Source organism: Hyperolius riggenbachi, chromosome 11 (genome assembly GCF_040937935.1).
Source record: "Hyperolius riggenbachi isolate aHypRig1 chromosome 11, aHypRig1.pri, whole genome shotgun sequence".
NCBI classification, from domain to species: Eukaryota; Metazoa; Chordata; class Amphibia; order Anura; family Hyperoliidae; genus Hyperolius; species Hyperolius riggenbachi.
This window is the reverse complement of record NC_090656.1, coordinates 220,150,838-220,170,436: the sequence shown is the minus strand read 5'-3', so window position 1 is coordinate 220,170,436 and position 19,599 is coordinate 220,150,838. Positions and strand designations below refer to the sequence as shown.

Genomic DNA, 19,599 nt, shown 5'->3' with positions numbered 1-19,599 from the left:
CCTCTACTCCGACTCTTTAGTCTAATACGTACCAGAACTGTGGTACAAAAATCAACCGACTCCGACTCCTCAATTCATGAAACCACCGATTCCGACTTCTCGACTCTGACTCCACAGCTCTGGTCACACATCCATGCCATCCAATCGCACGCAATGAAATCTTCACAAAAGCTCTGGATGTTTGAAGAGGCAGTTTGCCTGAACAGAGAACTTGCAGTAGCGCCTATAGACTTCTCAGCTTACAATACGCAAGTTACCGCACTGCACTAAGATGAGAAGAACAAGCTGCGATTTGTATGTGGTTTTGTGTAATCATCCAGAAGAATTGAACCTGTAATGTTCCGCACACATCTCGTCTGTCGCTGAAAAGGCGCCTCTTTGTGTTTTGCACATCTTGTGATTAGAAGGATATTATAGACCAGCGACTAATTACCTCTGGCACAGTCACAATACCAGGCTTGTCTAACCTTGCCCAGCAACTGTGGTATAGGAATCACTTTTCCAAGTGTACGCCTGTTCTTCTCCGCAGCGTGTACTGCGTACGTGATGCAGGTGCAGACGGTCCCTACGGGGACGTATCGCCACATTATGAGATGTAGATTGCAAAGGCGGGGTCACGTGAGGAGCATAATTAGCAGCTGCATTCATGAGACATTTCAGAAACGTGCTCAAAGTCATCTCGTGAATAATGTAAATAAACCATACTAATGACTCAGCTTCTGGAACTTGAGCTGATCCTGCATAAAATTATATTGTTTACATGGAGCACGCTGTGCTGAACCCCTATTTGCCACTTCCTGCTCTGCTACTGCTGCCCTACTCCACTCTGCTCCTGCTAATCACTCCAACTCCACCTTCATATGTCTTCCCAGCCACTTCCTGCTCTGCTCCACTCTGCTCCTGCTAAACACTCCAACTCCATCTTCATAGGTCTTTCCAGCCACTTACTGCTCTGCTACTGCTTCCCTGCTCCACTCTGCTCCTGCTAAACACTCCAGCTCCACCTTCATATGTCTTCCCAGCCACTTCCTGCTCTGCTACTGATGTCCTGCTCCACTCTGCTCCTGCTAATCACTCCAACTCCACCTTCATATGTCTTACCAACTACTTCCTGCTCTGCTACAGCTGCCCTGCTCCACTCTGCTCCTGCTAATCACTCCAACTCCACCTTCATATGTCTTACCAACTACTTCCTGCTCTGCTACAGCTGCCCTGCTCCACTCTGCTCCTGCTAATCACTCCAACTCCACCTTCATATGTCTTCCCAGCCACTTCCTGCTCTGCTCCACTCTGCTCCTGCTAAACACTCCAACTCCATCTTCATAGGTCTTTCCAGCCACTTACTGCTCTGCTACTGCTTCCCTGCTCCACTCTGCTCCTGCTAAACACTCCAGCTCCACCTTCATATGTCTTCCCAGCCACTTCCTGCTCTACTACTGCTGCCCCAGCCACTTCCTGCTCTGCTACTGCTGTCCTGCTCCACTCTGCTCCTGCTATTCACGCCAACTCCACCTTCATATGTCATCCCAGCCACTTCCTGCTCTGCAACTGCTGTCCTGCTCCACTCTGCTCCTGCTAATCACTCCAACTTCACCTTATATGTCATCCCAGCCACTTCCTGCTCTGCAACTGCTGTCCTGCTCCACTCTGCTCCTGCTAATCACTCCAACTCCACCTTCATATGTCCTCCCAGCTGCTTCCTACTCTGCTGCTGCCCCGCTCCACTCTGCTCCTGCTAATCACTCCAACTCCACCTTCATATGTCTCCCCAGCCTCTTCCTGCCCTGCTACTACTGCCCTGCTCCACTCTGATCCTGCTAATCACTCCAAAACTCCACCTTCATATGTCTTCCCAGCCACTTCCTCCTCTGCTACTGCTTCCCTGCTCCACTCTGCTCCTGCTAATCACTCCAACTCCACCTTCATATGTCTTACCAACTACTTCCTGCTCTGCTACTGCTACCTCTCCCCAGCCACTTTCCGCTCTGCTACTGCTGGCCTTCTAATCTTTCCATCTCCACCTTTATATATCTTCCAAGCCACTTCCTGCTCTGCTACTGTTGCCCCTCTCCACATTGCTCCTGCTAAACACTCCAACTCCACCTCTAAATGTCTTCTCGGGGACTTCCTGCTCTGCTCCTGCTGTCCTGCTCCACTCTGCTCATGCTAATCACTCCAACTCCACCTTCATGTGTCTTCCCAGCAACGTCCTGCTCTGCTTCTTCTGCTGTTCTCCACAGTTGGAAAACAATCGGGTGTGTGTATGTCTGGCAAACAACAAGATGACCAACTGATAAGTTTGTTTGCCAGATCCAACCGGTGGATGGACCTGCACAACTATCGTGCAGGTTGGCCACATGTGTACAAGTCTTTTGAACAACTTTGTTGTTTTTGAATGCTGACATGTTGTGCAGTTTGTCATTTAGCTTGCACACATAGTAGTTAAGTGAGTTGGTTGTTTAGTTGGTTGGCGTGTGTGTACATACCTGTCATGTAAACGACTTGTTGTGTGGTCATGCTGTGCAGTTGATTTTGCATTATGTTGAACATGTGTATGAGCCTTAAACCATGCCCACAAAGCCTTTTGGAATTAGTACCGTAATCCCAAAACTGTACATGACTGTGAATTTGTTTTATGAGCTTCTCCCAGGACAGTAGTCCAAGAGGTCTAAAATGCCCATAAAGAAACAATTTTCCAATAAAAAGCAGTGGCACTTGACCGCTTCTGCGTTCTAGAGATTTAACATTTTTTGCTCCGCCCCGTACCGCCAGAGACAAGAAGTCGGAGGTGTCATAAACTGGGGAGTTGGAGTCAGAGGATTGGCCTGATTGGCCAACATGAGGGGCAGGGTTTTAGCTAATCTAACTTGTTTAGCCAATCAGGGTTGAGCTTTGTGAACAGAATGGGGGAGGAGCTGTACACTGGAGGCGGTTATCATTATCCAGTCAGCAAGCCAGGCTTTGGCCGATTTTCTAGGAACCAGTAGTTTTCCATTCATGAGGATTGTGAAAGAAAGTTGTTCTATCTGACTTAACCCACAGTTCCCGGGACACCAGCCCCTGCTCCTCCATCTACTACGCTCCAGATGTCGCCCTGTTTACTGACTCTGAGCAGTGTCCCAGGCCCAGAATAGCAACCTTCAGGAGTGATTTTGGGGCAAGCTGGCCGCAGACTCTGTGTGATCGGTTTTCAGAGCTCTCAGATGCCTGGGCCAGTTACATGTGCTGTTAATTATTACGCAACAGCGGCAAACATCTCTTCTTAGACCTCAGAGACGTGATATTTAATTCATGCCTCGGTTTGTTTAACATGCTGTTCAATTGTTAATGTACTTGTCGAGGAATCTAATGCGTCCTGACAGATCGCATTAACAGCTAGAGTGGTGATGGAGCTCGGTGGAGCCAGAGTCCGACTCGGGTTTTTATATGAACCTGGTGAAGACTTTTCTGAAGCTTTGGAATGTCAGAAAGGGGGTAAGAGGCGCCCAGGAGTGTATAAAATGAAGTTAAAAACAACTTAATGGGAAAAAACGGTGGCTTACCTCAATAACGACAAATTCATACACACAGTGAATCTTATTATGCACTGGCAACACGTTTCGCGGTTCTCTACCCGCTTCTGCAGGCCAAGTCCCAAAGCCAAATATAGAGCACGTGTCAGAGTAATAATTATGTGCAAGGGCCGGTTCTAGTCACAATTGGGCCCTGGGGCAAAATTAACCTGGGGCTCCCCGACAACCCTCCTCCCCTGTAAGTGACAAATCCACCTCGCAGGGCCCCTGAGCTGGCTGCTGCCCCCCCCCCCCGGTTGCCATCCTAATTGCATAGTTTTGGCAGCATTGCGACTCACCTGTCCCGGCTGATACCCTCCTCCATGCACTTCACCCTCGCAGGGGCGCCTCTCCTTTGTGACCCAGCACATAATGACATGCCCCAGGTCACTGAGAGGAGGCGCCCCCACGAGGCTGAAGACTGGGGGGATGGGGCTGATGGAGGAGCGGATCAGCCAGGACCGGTATGTCACAATGCTGCAGAAAACTCTGCCAGGTGACAGATATGGAGTTGAGGGGTCACCTGGTGACCCACTGAGTTCTTGGGGGCCCTGGGCAACGGCCCTAGAAACTGCTGTAGTAGAAAAGTTTTACCCCTCAGGTAGGATTGCTTGATTTTAAATGATTTGCTTGACTTGGTGCCTGTTTACATTACACTTAGCACAGTGCATAGTGTTGCATTTTAAGCTTGTACAAAGCACAAGATGGGTCTGTTGCTTTAACAGGAGCTGTTTTTGCTTCTCTGGTGCAACAGCAATGAGTGCTTGGCATTTATTAAAATAAAGTCGGCGGTACAACAGAAGTGACTGTATTGTGCTAAAACATATATAGTGTGATGGACTCTCTAGCTCTAGCTAGTAACCCTGGAGGGCACCAGGCTACAGTGCAGCCTAGCAACACCGCCTCAGCCATGTCCCCACCCAAGTCCTCCAATAAATATTTGGCTTTAACATATGGGAGTGGCCTAGATATTGAACACTGGGAACAAGTCGTGGGCCAACCTCAATGTCTAGTGGCCACCTCCCTTCCTTATAAAGTTCCCTGGCGCCTACTGGCCCCCCTTCCCTTCCTATAGTTCCCAGGTGTCTAGTGCCCCCCCCCTATACAGTTCCCAGGTGTCTAGTGGCCCTCTCCCCTATACAGTTCACCGGTGTCTAGTGTGACCCCCTCCCCTATACAGTTCCTTGGTGTTTAGTGCTTTTCCTCTCCCTCCCCCATATGGCATCCCTGGTGATCTAGGGCTTCACCTCCAATACATCTACACTGAGGGTCTACAGTGGGCCAAACATAATGCAAAGTGGGGAACCACTTTGGGGGCCAAATTCAATGACTCTGAGGGCCAGATTTGGCCCCTGGGCTGTAGTTTGACTTGTATGGCCTAGAGCAGTGGTTCCCAACCTTTTTGGAGTCGTGACACATCAAACCAAACGTTCAGATCTCCGTGACACGTAGACTAAATGCATGTAATGAGAGACAGCGTTTCCCCACTAAATGCACATAAGAGACAGCGTTTCACCAGTAAATGCAGGTAATGACAGACAGCCTTTCACCAGTAAATGCACGTAATGAGAGACAGCGTTTCCCCAGTAAATGCACATAATAAGAGACAGCTTTTCACCAGTAAATGCACATAATAAGAGACAGCTTTTCACCAGTAAATGCACATAATAAGAGACAGCTTTTCACCAGTAAATGCACATAATGACAAAAAGCCAGTTGTCCCCAGTATATGTAGCCAGGGATATATGTGCCCAGTATATGTAGCCAGGGGTATATGTGCCCAGTATATGTAGCCAGGGGTATATGTGCCCAGTGTATGTAGGCAGGTGTATATGTGCCCAGTATATGTAGCCAGAGGTATATATGCCCAGTATATGTAGCCAGGGGTATATGTCCCCAGTATATGTAGCCAAAGGTATATGTGCCCAGTATATGTAGCCAGAGGTATATGTGCCCAGTATATGTAGCCAGAGGTATATGTGCCCAGTATATGTAGCCAGAGGTATATGTGCCCAGTATATGTAGCCAGAGGTATATGTGCCCAGTATATGTAGCCACGGATATATGTGCCCAGTATATGTAGCCAGGGGTATATGTCCCCAGTATATGTAGCCAGAGGTATATGTGCCCAGTATATGTAGCCAGAGGTATATGTAGCCAGAGGTATATGTGCCCAGTATATGTAGCCAGAGGTATATGTGCCCAGTATATGTAGCCACGGATATATGTGCCCAGTATATGTAGCCAGGGGTATATGTCCCCAGTATATGTAGCCAGGGTGTATATGTCCACAGTATATGTAGGCAGGGGTATATGTCCCCAGTATATGTAGGCAGGGGTATATGTCCCCAGTATATGTAGGCAGGGGTATATGTCCCCAGTATATGTAGGCAGGTGTATATGTCCCCGGTATATGTAGCCAGGGGGTATATGTCCCCAGTATATGTAGTCAGGAGTATATGTCCCCAGTATATGTAGGCAGGTGTATATGTCCCCGGTATATGTAGTCAGGGGGTATATGTCCCCAGTATATGTAGCCACGGATATATTTGCCCAGTATATGTAGCCAGGGGTATATGTCCCCAGTATATGTAGGCAGGGGTATATGTCCCCAGTATATGTAGGCAGGGGTATATGTCCCCAGTATATGTAGGCAGGGGTATATGTCCCCAGTATATGTAGGCAGGGGTATATGTCCCCAGTATATGTAGGCAGGGGTATATGTCCCCAGTATATGTAGGCAGGGGTATATGTCCCCAGTATATGTAGGCAGGGGTATATGTCCCCAGTATATGTAGGCAGGGGTATATGTCCCCAGTATATGTAGGCAGGGGTATATGTCCCCAGTATATGTAGGCAGGTGTATATGTCCCCAGTATATGTAGGCAGGTGTATATGTCCCCGGTATATGTAGTCAGGTGTATATGTCCCCGGTATATGTAGTCAGGGGTATATGTCCCCGGTATATGTAGCCAGAGGTATATGTGCCCAGTATATTGTAGCCAGGAGGAGAGAGCGAGGGAAGGAGAGCGGCACCTCAGGGTGCTCTCCCTCCCTCGCTCTCTCCTCCGGAATGAAGTGCGGTGGCTGGCAGAGGGGCGGAACTTACCTTCCGTGTCCTCCGTCTGGTCTCGTCGCCGGCGCGGGATGATTTGCCACTACTCTGGCCTGATCCAGACCAGAGCAGCGGCTGCGACACAAGAACTTCCGGCCGGCGCATGGAGCGACACAGAAGGTAAGTCCCGCCCGCTGCCAAACGCCGCCGCACACACAGATCGGAGGGGAGAGCGAGGAAGGCAAAGCACCCTAAGGTGAGAGAAGGGGGGGAGATGGCCCCCTTCTCCGCCGCTGCCCACAGCTTTACCTCCGCTGCGCTGCTCCCCTCAGAGAGCCGCGACACATACCCGAAGCTGCCGCGACACATGTATGTGTCGCGGCACATGGGTTGGGAACCACTGGCCTAGAGGCTTGTCTAGCTATGTGAAGACAGAGGGGAGAATCAGAAGTGGGCGGGGTGAGACTGTGCTTTCCTTACATCTCGGTAGCATAGCAGAGTGCAGTCTTAGTGAGAGGACGCACAGGTCTGTTTAACTACAGAAATGCTGATACTGGACGATTATCATACCCCACACATGGCTGGTATTACAACTAAGACTGTAGGCTGTATTTAATAGATCGTAACAACTGTAATTTATTGTGTAAATTGTTAGGAGACGCAGGACTAAGCTGTTCTCTGTTTTTTTCCTTCTTATTCGCAGGTTCTGGCGAAGGATACGGAAAAATCATTCAAAGGTTCCCACTGACTGATTGGAGCGATACGCCATTCCCGCAAGGAATTGAACTGGTACGTGGATCACATTGAAGGATTATGAGCTTGGTTTAAAATGTTTTTACTTAAAAGGACCCTTAAAGAGAACCTGAACTGAAAATAAAAAGTCAAAATAACCACACAGCGGTCCTCTTCTGCGTCCCAATTGTTCACTGTGATCAATGGAATTCTCCGTCCTCCATTTTAAAAATGGCCATTACCCCATAACCGCTTCCTGGTCAGCACACTGTGAAACTGTAATATCACCCACTAGAGCCATAGGGTTACATGAACATTACATTGCACATTTAGTTGTAACTGACAGCTGCAGATATATAACTGCTATATTTCATTTCTGACAAAATATTGTCAGAACTGGAAGGGATCACTGTAAGAAGAAAATGGTGAGCTTCTGAGAGGAACTGACAGTGAGGTTCGTATGTAATATTCATTTGCAGCTACGTCATGTGTTTATTTTAAATCATTTTACTCGCTTCAGGTTCCCTTTAAGTGACATGATGAGATAGACATTTGTATGTACAGTGGTAAGCACACAAATGACTATGCTGTGTTCCTTTCTTTTTCTGCCTGAAAGAGTTAAAATTCAAGTATGCAATTAACTGGTTTTCTCAGGTCAGGACCCAGCCAGGCTATAGTGTAATCCTCACTGATAAGCAATCAGTCTTAAAACACTTCCTGGCTGAAAACTGCCTCGGAGTACATACATAAAAAGGTCAACAGTTCATATATTTTAGCTCTTTGCTACACAGAAACACTGTGTCATTGAGGATAGACAAAAAAGTGTAAAAGGGGCATTAAACAATGCTGATTGCTTGGCTTTCCTGCTGATCCTCTGCTTCTAATAGTTTTAGCAATAGCCCCTGAACAAGCATGCAGATCAGGTGCTCTGACTGAAGCCTGACTGCATTAGCTGCTTGCTTGTTTCAGGTACGTGATTCAGACACTACTGATGCACAAAAAATCAGCAGGACTGCCAGGTAACTGGTATTGTTTAAAGGAAATAAATATGGCAGCCTCAATATTCCTCTTGCCTAGGGTTCCCTTTAACTCCCCCACAGACATTTTTCATCTTGCGCCTTGATTTTCAGTCCAGGTTTATCTTGTGCGTTTATTTTCAGTTCAGTTAGCTTTATCTCAGGTTTGGAGGTGTGTGCGGATCTGCATTAAGTATTGCAAGATCAGTGATTGTCATCATCACTGTAATAACTTTCATCTGTTCCCCTGATGTGTCTCTAAACAGAAGAGTTTGGCCGTGCTGCGCCTCGATGAGCAGTTCTCAGTCCTGGAAAAGGGATTTGGACGGAGTTTTTGGTTTAGTGAAAAATTTCTACACTTTTTTTTTTTTTTTTTTTTTTTTTTTTGAAACTTACTCCACTCTTTTTTTTGCCCCAGGAGAAGATTTTAAATTAAATCCACCTGTTGTGTTTGAAACACCTTTCTTAGAGCGTATGTGTCGTTCAGACCGATACACCCATCCTGAAAACGCCTTAAACAAGTGTCAGGAACCGGCCCTGCGGCACGCCTGCAGACACTTTTACTGACTGCAGGTTTGACCAGATTGAGCAGGGAGCAGCCTTATTCAAGCTACCACAAGGCTGTCACCCCTCAAAGCACTTCTTACTGCCACTACTAGCTGCTGCTAGACACTTCAACGATTCCCACTCTGCTGTCGAGTGATCTGCACGCAGTCCGCTTTTTTGTATTTGGGTCAGCTTTGCGCTTAGGCCAAACACGGGAACGCCACACACAAAATACATTTAAGAAAAGATAATTTCAGCGCTTACAATTGATTTAAAATCACCCCAGATGGCACAACCACCTCTCTGGGTGTTTAAAGTTCCAATGGCACCTAGCCACAAATGTCCAGATATAAATAAACAGTTATATGGGGTGCTGCAGGATATGCCAGGTTGTACTGGTAAAGTTTATGCAGGTAAGTGATCATGCGCTCCCCCTCATCCACAATAAGCACGTTTCCAAAGAAATTGTAGAGATACAGATCCCCTTTCGGGTACAGACTCACCAGATCCTTAGGTCTCAAGTGACCAAATCGCGCATCCGGGGGTGTTGGCCCCCCCGTCGCCTCTCTGGCCACTGTTTATCCTCCAGTGATTGCTGACTCTGCTGGGCTCCGCTGGGCTCTCCTTCTCACTCGTGCAGGATGTTGAGAAAAAATAAAAACAAGAGGACCAGCCTCTAATCGTGTATTACCTTCTTTTATTTTTCCAAGAAAAGTTTAAAAACATGCAGCAAATTCATATGGCAGTTGGATAACAGATAAAGTTCTTTGGGCTAGGTGGAGTTAGCTCCCGGGTGGCCGCCTCTCACCGTCCCCTCTGCCCCTCCACACTGCTTGTTAAACTGCAAAAAAACGCCAGGCCGGGGATCACTCCAGTGACTCCTCTCGGCTGTACTTCCTGGCGTACGCGTCACACGCTACGCATGTACGCGTTGACGTCACTCAAGCCCGCGCATGATCACTTACCTACACACAAAATACGATCGTACAGTAGCAAGGCACAATCAGGCACTGAACTTGTAACGTAAATTACACTGCAGTCTCTTTCTAGGCTATGAGCTAGTTTAGTACATCAGAAGTCAAACTTATTAAATAAAGATTTAATATTCCAGGAAAAAGTGGAACAATGCAGAAAATAATATATACAAAAGATTTACGAAAACAAAGTAAAAATTACAAAGATAAAAGTTACAAAGTTACAAGACAGTTTGCATAAAAATAAAATGGGGATAAACGTTACCAATATGAGGTCTAACTTGGTCTTGGGAAGTCACGATTTTTCTGATTCGCTCAGGATCATCGCTAGCTATGCCCTACAGGAGAAGATGATTTTTAGGCATCTGGCCCTGCCTTTTATGCTGGGAGATATGCCTTGAGGCTGCAATTTCGTTGGGAAGGGGAGGAACTAGTTTTAATTAACTTTCCAGACATTTCCCATCTCCCCATAGATCTAATTTCCACAGGTAAAATTGTATCTTAACACACACATCAAAAAGACTTCCCTACTCCAGGTGGCAGGTGATAATTGTCCAAGCAAAATACACATCTGAGACAGTATTTCATAGCAGATCAGAGGTAAGGCCGTGGCTGGCTATTGGCCCTTGAAGTTCCTAGACTCAGTTGGTCCTGATTTGTATATTGGGACAATGGGGCTGCCTACATATACACAGAGTTCAAAAGCCATGCAGACACAGACTATCCTTTGCCAAATGGCTGCTTATTAGCAGCTCCCTGTTTCCAGAGGAACTGAATGCTAATGTACTTCACACTGCCATACAGACAATCATATTAGCATTCAGTTTCCACCGGTCAGGTGACCAATGCACACCATGAAGCCAGCTTCCAGCCTGGCCTCTTAGCATACATACACATATGACATAATACACACAAAAACAGACAGAAAATGTGAAAATATGGCTTCCACGAGATACAATATGGCTTCTATGTTATACACTGCCTTACAACAAGCTGCTGCCAAATCGCAGTAACCCCACCTCTTCTGCCTGCTAACCTGTGAGCTTAAAATAGACAAAAGTTAGGTACTAACTTCACCAACGCGAAGCCTCTGGATATATTGTACCATTAGTAGGCACTTTAAAGAGGAACTTTAACCCAGGGTTGAACTTCATCCCAGTCAGTAGCCGATACCCCCTTTTCCCATGAGAAAACTTTACCTTGTCTCTAATGGATGATCATGGAGAGTCTGTCTAGCTGATATTGTGGTGAAACCCCTCCCACAGTGTGATGTCAGGACCATGGCCATGACCGTCTCCTGTCTGGTAATCTCAATGCCTTTTGGGAGATAACTGCTGTTTCGAACTGCCAAGCAAGCATAATCTCCTTATATGTACCTCCTGTACATAAAACTCTCCAGGGCTGTGGAGTCGGTGCAAAAATCATCTGACTCCAACTCAAGGGCGTAGCAATAGCCATAGCAGCTGCTATGGGGCCTTGGAGCATAGGGGGCCTAGGTGGTACGCAATGTATTAACCATTAACTTTCTTGTGCTTCTCCATCTGACTTTGTCTCACTTCCCCTGAGCTATGTGCAGTGTTGATTGCATGAGAATGTAAATTGCCCAATTAACTTCATATCCATACGGTATGGACAGGTGGCATTGCTCAATAGTGCCTACATCTAAGGGCCCCATGAAAATTTTGCTTTGGGGCCCCTCTAGCTACGCCACAGCTCCGACTCCTCAGTTTATGAAACCACCGACTCAGAGTCCGACTCCAGGTACCCAAAATACCTCCGACTCCTCGACTCCGACTTAGTCTAATTTTTACCAGGGATATGGAGTTGGAACAAAAATAATCCGACTCCTCAGTTTATTGAAACAACCGACTCCGACTCCAGATACCCGAAATTACTCTTCGACTCCGACTCCATAGCATCGGAACTCTCAGAAACAAACATTCTGCAGAGATCACCTGGCAGAACTAAAGATGTGATACTTTTCAGAATGTAATTCAGGAAGAGGAAAGACTTTACAACGGTCATTCACTGACTAAATCATAAAAAAAAAAATCAATATTGTAAAATGAAACCTATTTTATTCATTAGGTTATTTTCACTACAGTTCCTCTTTAAAACCGGGCGCTGGGGATCTTGTCCTAATCCCTGCAGGCGACAATACTCATACCTGTGTGCAAGCGCTAAATAGTAGTGTCAGCAGCGGACCTGAACTGAGAACTTCCTCTCTGCTCTAAAAGATAAGCAACAGCATAATAACCTTTAAGGAAAAACATTTCTTTGTTATAGCTGATACAAATCCTGCAATAAATCTGCAGTTTGTCTTCTTTCTGCTTTCATGGAGGCAGACATAGGGTTAACATCCTGTGCTTACCAATTAGCTGCTCTGCCGAGGCAGCCACAGCTGAGAGATCAAATTACAGCTGTGATTAACCTCCTTAGCGGTAACCCCGTGCTGGACACGGGGTGAGCCGCTCAGGAGGATCTCTCAGGCCCCGCTGGGCCGATCTGCATAATTTTTTTTTATGCACTTTGCTAGCTGCGTGTTACTTACGATCCGTGCCTATTCGCCGCATCAGAGATTAGAGCCCCCCCCCCCCCGAGACCCGTGCGCTGCCTGGCCAATCAGTGCCAGGCAGCGCTGAGGGGTGGATTGGGACTCCCTCTGACGTCATCGCGCGTGTCGCCATGGCGACAGGGGAAGCCCTCATGGAAATCCCGTTCAGAACGGGATTTTCGGATGGGCATACGCGCCGGCGGCGATCGGCGCGTACTGGGGGACGCCGCAGGGAGGGGGGAAGCATGTAGCTAGCGCTACGCTAGCTACATGCTAAAAAAAAAAAAAAAAAAAAAAAAGTGAAAAAAAAACCTCCCGTGGCCGCGCAGCCGCATTTATCATACCGCCAGGGAGGTTAATCACAGATGAGGGAGAGCCAAGCTGTGCTGTAAAGCGCTTCATGAAAGGCATGGGGGGGGGGGGTACTGCATGCATTTACGTACCTGCAGGGGGCTTTTTCGTAGCCTCCCACCTATAGGAGGACCTCCATCTTCTCTGTCCCTGTTCCGCAGAGCCTTAGGTTGCCGTATCCGTGGTGATGTCGTTTGTACCAGGCCCCTGCAGTGCACACTGTGAGATGTAATCACAGTAAGGGACTACATCTCCCGGCATGCACTGTGGAGGCTGGGGACATGCAGCATCACCGCGGCTACTTCGGCACAGGAACAAAAAGAATGAAGGTGATCCAACATTACAGCATACCAGTGAATAATATCGCTATTTTACTATATGAATGAAGTGGTACAATATTGGTTAATTTACAAATATTCTACTATATATATCGTAAACTAGTGTATGGTGAATTGATAGGTATCTTAGTTGGTTTAGAGAGACTCTGTAACAACATTTTCAGCCTTATTTCTTCTATCCTATAAGTTCCTATACCTGTTCTAATGTGTTCTGGATTACTGCGGTGTTTTCTAGTGGCACTGTCTCTGTAATATATCTAATCTTTTCTTTGTCAAGCTTTGTCGTCCTAGGGAGGAATGGGCTGCCTCTGCTGTGATAGGGAGAAGTTATATACGCCCCCCTCTGATTTCCTGTGTGCTGTGTGTATCAGTCACAGGCAAGGTCTCTGCTCACAGCCAGCGTGTCAGTGAGGCTCACAGAGCTGTGACTTTGTGAACAGCTGTGAGTGCAGAAAGATCAGTTCAAATCCCAGACAAGCAGCTAAGGCAACAAGTGGTAGTAACATTCCAGCAGTCAATTCAGGCTTGAGAGGAGCCACTGCAAACAGGCACCTGCCCTGATGATGTATTTCCTGTTTGGCGGCCATCTTCATTGTTTACAAAAACAATTAATAAAACAGTAATTTTATCACCAAGAAAGCAGCAGGAGCAGCGAAACTGTCACAGAGGGGGCTAGGAGAAGACAACAAACAGGCTGGCACGTTTATTTATGTAAGATCTTCACAGTACAGATTCTCTTTAATTTGTCCAACTAACATACAGGTCTGCTACTTTGTCATGCATGCTAGATTGTTGGAACGGGAGTCCTTATATCAACGAGGGGGGCTACGGAGCTGTCTCACCCCTCAAAAACAGCCAACGTTAACTACAACGAATTGGGTCATTTAGACGCTGGGATCTGTATCAGCAAATTATATATTTTGGGCAATCTGAGAAGCATCATGTAACCACAGTAACCTAGAAACACTACCTGTAGATCTACCATCTGCAGATTAGAGGTTTTGATTTGATGGCTACCTTTTATTGGCAGTTAAAAATATTTAAAACCTTTTCTGTACTAAATTTAGAAATGTCAAAAAATGTGAGTTACTTTTTTTAAATAAAATAAATAAATAAATAAATGAAACGGATGGTTTCCTGAACCTGTGCAGTGCTCCCCCTCTGTCCGCTTGTGGTATTGCTGTATTGTCACACAGCAGAGACAGGCTGTAGCGGCTGCAGGAAACTGCTGGAGCGTTCAGTGCGCTGATTTGCTTGTGAATCGGCTCACATGTGCGATGATGCGGTGAATTTTCCCCTAATCCCTCCAGCCTGTATAACAATGGCAGTCGGGAGCCGGCGTGCGCTGTCGTGCGTGAAGCGGCCTATCTGCAGAGGCCGTTTACATAAACTGAGATTTACCTCTGTAATGTCGGGATTAGTCTGAGAAAACTCCACCCCAAAGAGCAGAAAGCAAAGCTGCACGTAACGAGCGGCGGAACCGCATGCAGAAATAACTGTTATTACCCGGGTGATTACCGGGACTCATAATGGCAACAATAGCCGCAGGAGTTTATCATCCTTTTATTGTTCTTTCAATTCAAAAAGCTTTATTAAACGTCACACCCCGATGAGCCAATGTGAAAAAATTATTTAATTAGTTTATTAACGTTTTAATAACAAAATAAAAACAAAAACTTGACATATAATTTTTTTTAAATATATATTTGTAAACTGACTGTATATTATTCTGCCCTGCCCAATAAAAGCAAGGGTTGCAAATTACAAACTTAAATGTACAATTATGACGTAGGGGTAGCGGGCATACCCTATCTATGTACACAAAGTTGCTTGAAGCGGATCCGAGATGAAAAACTAACTATAACAAGTAACTTGTCTATATATCTTAATCTAATATAGATTATATCTAATAAGATTAGATGGTTTACACAGCAAATCTAGCTGCAAACAGCTTTAATAGAATATGATTTTATTCCTGTGATACAATGACAGCAGCCATGTTGTTTGTAAACATTACACAGAGGCAGGCTTATCTGTATCTTGAGCCATCAGCCTAATCCCCTCTCCTCCCATCTGCCTCTGAAATCAATGGCTAGTAACACCTCCCCCTCCTCCTGCCCAGACTGAGCTCCCATGAGCCCTTGCTACTGCCAAGGCTCTCTGAACCTGTGGGCGTAGCTTATTTAGGTTATAGGGAATTAGAGTGTTAAAAGAAAAACAAAAAAGTATTTGACTTGAGGAATGCCCTATAAACAATAGGAAAGGAACACAATTATGCAATGTGTAAAAGTTCACCTCGGATCCACTTTAAAGGACACTGGAAGTAAAAGACATATAGTGGCTGACATATTTATTTCCTTTTAAAACAGGATTGTCAGCCATAAAATAAAATTCCTATTATCCACTGCTCTGTGTTTATTATGTAGTCTACATCCTGACCCTGCATTGCTAGCATTCCAATACAATTATAAATGTGTCTGCTGTAATAAACCTTATCTCAGTCAGCCTGGCTCTATTCTGGTACATTGCTGGGGAGGGGGAAGCTTGTTATCTCGCCTCCCACATTCCTGCTCCTCACTGATTGGCTGAGGGCAATTCTGTGTGACAGGAGGCTGAGAAAGGAAATGCACCCCACCCCCCTGCAGAATCTGCTGAAATCCAATCTATGTTCTGCTAAGTGTTTATAAAGCAAACAAGATGTAACAGTACAGATCAGCATACACCATATCAGGCAGAGGATTAAGAGAGGAAATGACATCAAGATTGGCTTTAGTCACAGGCAGTAAAGATGGAAAATGGCTGGACCAGTTTTCTATTTATTTACTATATAGAATTCCCTGAAATCAAAATGTGGACAGTATAATATATATGTTATGTACCGTAAGTAGATCAAGTATTTATCTGCTTATATGTGTTTTTTTATTGCTTAAAAGGAAATTAATATGGCAGCCTCCATATCCTCCTTGCTTCAGTTGTCATTTAAGGGGGCCATACACTTAGAGAAGGCCACCTAATGTCCCTAAAGATTCGATCCCTCTCTGGTCGGAATCTGTTCAGAGAGGGATCTGTGCACACGATAGATATTCAGTAGATATCAGCATCAAGTTGGGCAGCACGGTGGTGTAGTGTGTAGCACTCTCGCCTTACAGTGCTGGGACCCCGGTTCGAATCCCAGGCGGAGCACTATCTGCACAGAGTTTATATGTTGTCCACATGTCTGCGTGGGTTTCCTCCGGGCACTCCGGGTTTCCTCCCACATCCCAAAAACACACAGATAAGGTAATTGGCTTCCCCCTAAATTGGCCCAAGACTACGATACATACACTACACGATATAGACATAGGAGTATGGTGGGGAATAGATTGTGAGCTTCTCTGAGGGACAGTTAGTGACAAGACAATATATTCTGTACAGCGCAGCGTAATATGTCAGCACTATATACCAGGGCCATGGAGTCGGTCCAAAAATCCACCGACTCCGACTCCTCAGTTTAGGATTCCACCGACTCCGACTCTTCGACTCCGACTCCTCTAATTTGCATATTACAATTTTGTTGATTAACAGTATGTAATGTGAAATTCGTCTCTTAACTGCCAACGCTTAGGAAAGACAACTGAAGTGAGAAGGATATGTAGACTACTATATTTATTCCCTTTAGACTAAAACTAGTCCTTGGTAAGAGTACTTGTAGAAGACAGGAACAAAGAACATCTATCAGGCCCTAGGCAATGTAAGTGTGGGTACATGTAAGAATTAAGTGCAGGTACTCTGCAGGGGAATGAGGAGATTCTTCCTCTATTACACATTCTTCATGCACAATCTGAACAAGGTTTATGGGTGATAGACAACACCTCTGTGTTCAATGTGCACAACATTCTCAGTGGATTCCCTGCAGCTCTGTGAGGAGAGCATATGTAGGGTATAGTACTACTGTGTAACAAAGTAAACCTGAGACAGATGAAATTAAAGTTTTATACAGACCTGGGGCTTCCTCCAGCCGCCTTCAGGATAATCAGTCCCTCGCTGTCCTCCTCCGCCACCTGGATCTTCTGCTATGAGTCTAGGTACTTGAGCCAGTCTGGTGTAGTGCGCATGCACACACTCCGCCGCCAGGAGCATACTACACCTGTGCAGCACTATTGCGCAGGTGCAGAATGTTCCTGGCTGTGGGAGCGGCATGCAGCCGGACAGCGCTGACTGGCTGAATTACCAGGACTCATAGCAGAAGATCCGGGTGGTGGAGGACAGCGAGGGACTGATTAGCCTGAAGGGGGCTGGAAGAAGCCCCAGGTATGTATAAAGCTTTTCTTTTAATTCGCCTCAGGTACCCTTTAATTCATAGTCAGCAAACCAAATTTTAACAACATATCAAATTATTTGATTTCATCAGCAAAGAGTGCATACATTTGCATAAATCAGCATCAATGCAAAATTATTTCCATCTCATTGACCATCTCTATTAGTGACACAGCTACACATCAGGCTTTATACTTACAGCATAGACGTTATTTAGTATATATAAGAGATTCCTGTGTACACATCATATATACAGTCACAATCAGATATGTATATCTGACTTTAAAAATACGGGGACTGCTTTATTGAAGCAGCACAAGTAACTAATTTTGATTGGTTTATTTCATTTTTGTGGACTGAACACAGCTATTACTGTATATACACATTATTTTGAATGACTATTATCTGAGAAATAGAACATTTTATCATATTTTCTATTTTAATTACAGTTACAAATTCATTAGGAGTCGGAGTCGGTGCATTTTTTCCCGACACCGACTCCAGGCACCCAAAATTGCTCCGACTCCACAACTCCGACTCCGACTCCACAGCCCTGCTATATACATTCTTAGATAAATAAATAAAATCAAGCCACAGCATTTCACTGCCTGATGCAGAGCATCTCTACGCTGTGAAGCTACCGCCCCACCCTCCATCAAGCCAATTTTCCCGGTCTGATCGATAACTACGATTGAGTCTGGCCAAACATTGGTCAAAATTACAATCGGTGGTCACGTTGTGATCTTTCAGAGGCGGATTATTCTGCAGTCATAAATTTTTTTTTTATATTAAAGCGGACCTGAACTCAGAAGAACTTCCTCTCTGCTCTAAAATATAAGCAACAGCATAATAACCTTTAAAGAAAAACATTTCTTTGTTACGGCCAATACAAATCCTGGAGTAAATCTGCAAGGTGTCTGCTTCCTACTTTCAAGGAAGCAGACATAGGGTTAACATCCTGTGTTTACAAATTAGCTGTTTTGTCAAGGCAGCCAGCTGACACAGCGGGGATATCAAATTCCACTTGTGATTAATCACAGATGAGGGGGAATTAGACAGGCTAAACTCTCTAAATCCATACAGGGGGCATGTCTCTGTTTTCCTTCTGTCCTGTGCAAGAGTTCAGCTCTACTTTAAACTGCAAAATCCCCACATTGTGGAGTTCTGCTTTAAATGTCAGGTTTTGGATGGAAGTGGCCATAATGATTTAATGAGAGCAGAAATTCTCTGAATTGTCAACAGGTTTTTTCATAGAAAAGGTCAATTAAAATTCAGTACAAGTAGTGAAAGCTATTTAGCGGCATTGTAAATCATTGATGATGACAGGTGATGTTTAGCATATCACTCCCATAAACAGTAAATACATTAATTCTTCACAGCCCTGTCTGCTAGCTCGCTCTTGCCAAGTTAAGTTTATTTAGCATTGCATGTGACTCGCGGTCACATGACCTCTCCTGTAACTTTCCCAGCAAGAGATAACGTACAGTATATTCTCCAAATAAAGTCACTCCTCTCATTTTTTGCCCCTTTTAATTGGGATATAGGAAAACATTATGATAATTGATTAAGGCCCGGTTCACACTGGCAATTAGTGGCAAACGGATCAGTGAAAATGTATCTGATTACCGGTCGATCGGATCCGTTTTCACTCCGTTGCCGTTCAGCTGTTTCCATTCCGTTTCTCCACATACCCCTCAGACCCCATTGCCAAAGTGATTTTGCACAACACCACCAAAATTCAGAAGAAATCCCAGCAGAGGTTGTTCTTCCTGCACCAACTGAAGAGATTCGGCATGCCCAAGGAACTGCTGACCAGCTTCTATACTGCCACTATAGAATCCATCCTCTGCTCCTCAGTCATTGTCTGGTACGGGGGCGCAACGGCCAGTGACAAACAGAAATTGCAGAGAGTCATAACTGATGCAGAGACAATCATCGGGGCTCCTCTCCCACCACTTGATCTCCTCCACTCCGCTAGGTTGAGGAAGAGGGCCTCCATGATCTCCCGTGACCCCTCCCACCCTGGCAGCCACTACTTCAAGCTCCTCCCGCTGGGACGTCGCTACAGGACTATTCCATCCAAAACCACCAGGCGGAAGAATACCTTCTTCCCCCAAGCTGTCCGGTCACTGAACTCCATCCTCCCCCGGCCCGGCCTGCAGTTCTAACTGCCGGGTCAGCCGGCC

The 19,599-nt window shown here is 45.7% G+C and overlaps 1 protein-coding gene across 6 annotated transcripts in view; it reads left to right on the top strand.

Moving 5' to 3' along the window:
* Positions 1-19,599, top strand: part of SBF2 (SET binding factor 2) — a 604,108-nt gene that overhangs the window by 117,389 nt on the left and 467,120 nt on the right. For all 6 annotated transcript variants that reach the window (XR_011024739.1, XR_011024738.1, XM_068260376.1 and 3 more), the window contains exon 2: positions 7,310-7,395. Coding sequence is in view for 4 of the 6 variants with exons in the window: in XM_068260376.1 (XP_068116477.1) it covers positions 7,310-7,395 (86 nt within the window). In the remaining 2 variants the exon portion in view is untranslated. The remainder of the gene's footprint in view (positions 1-7,309; positions 7,396-19,599) is intronic.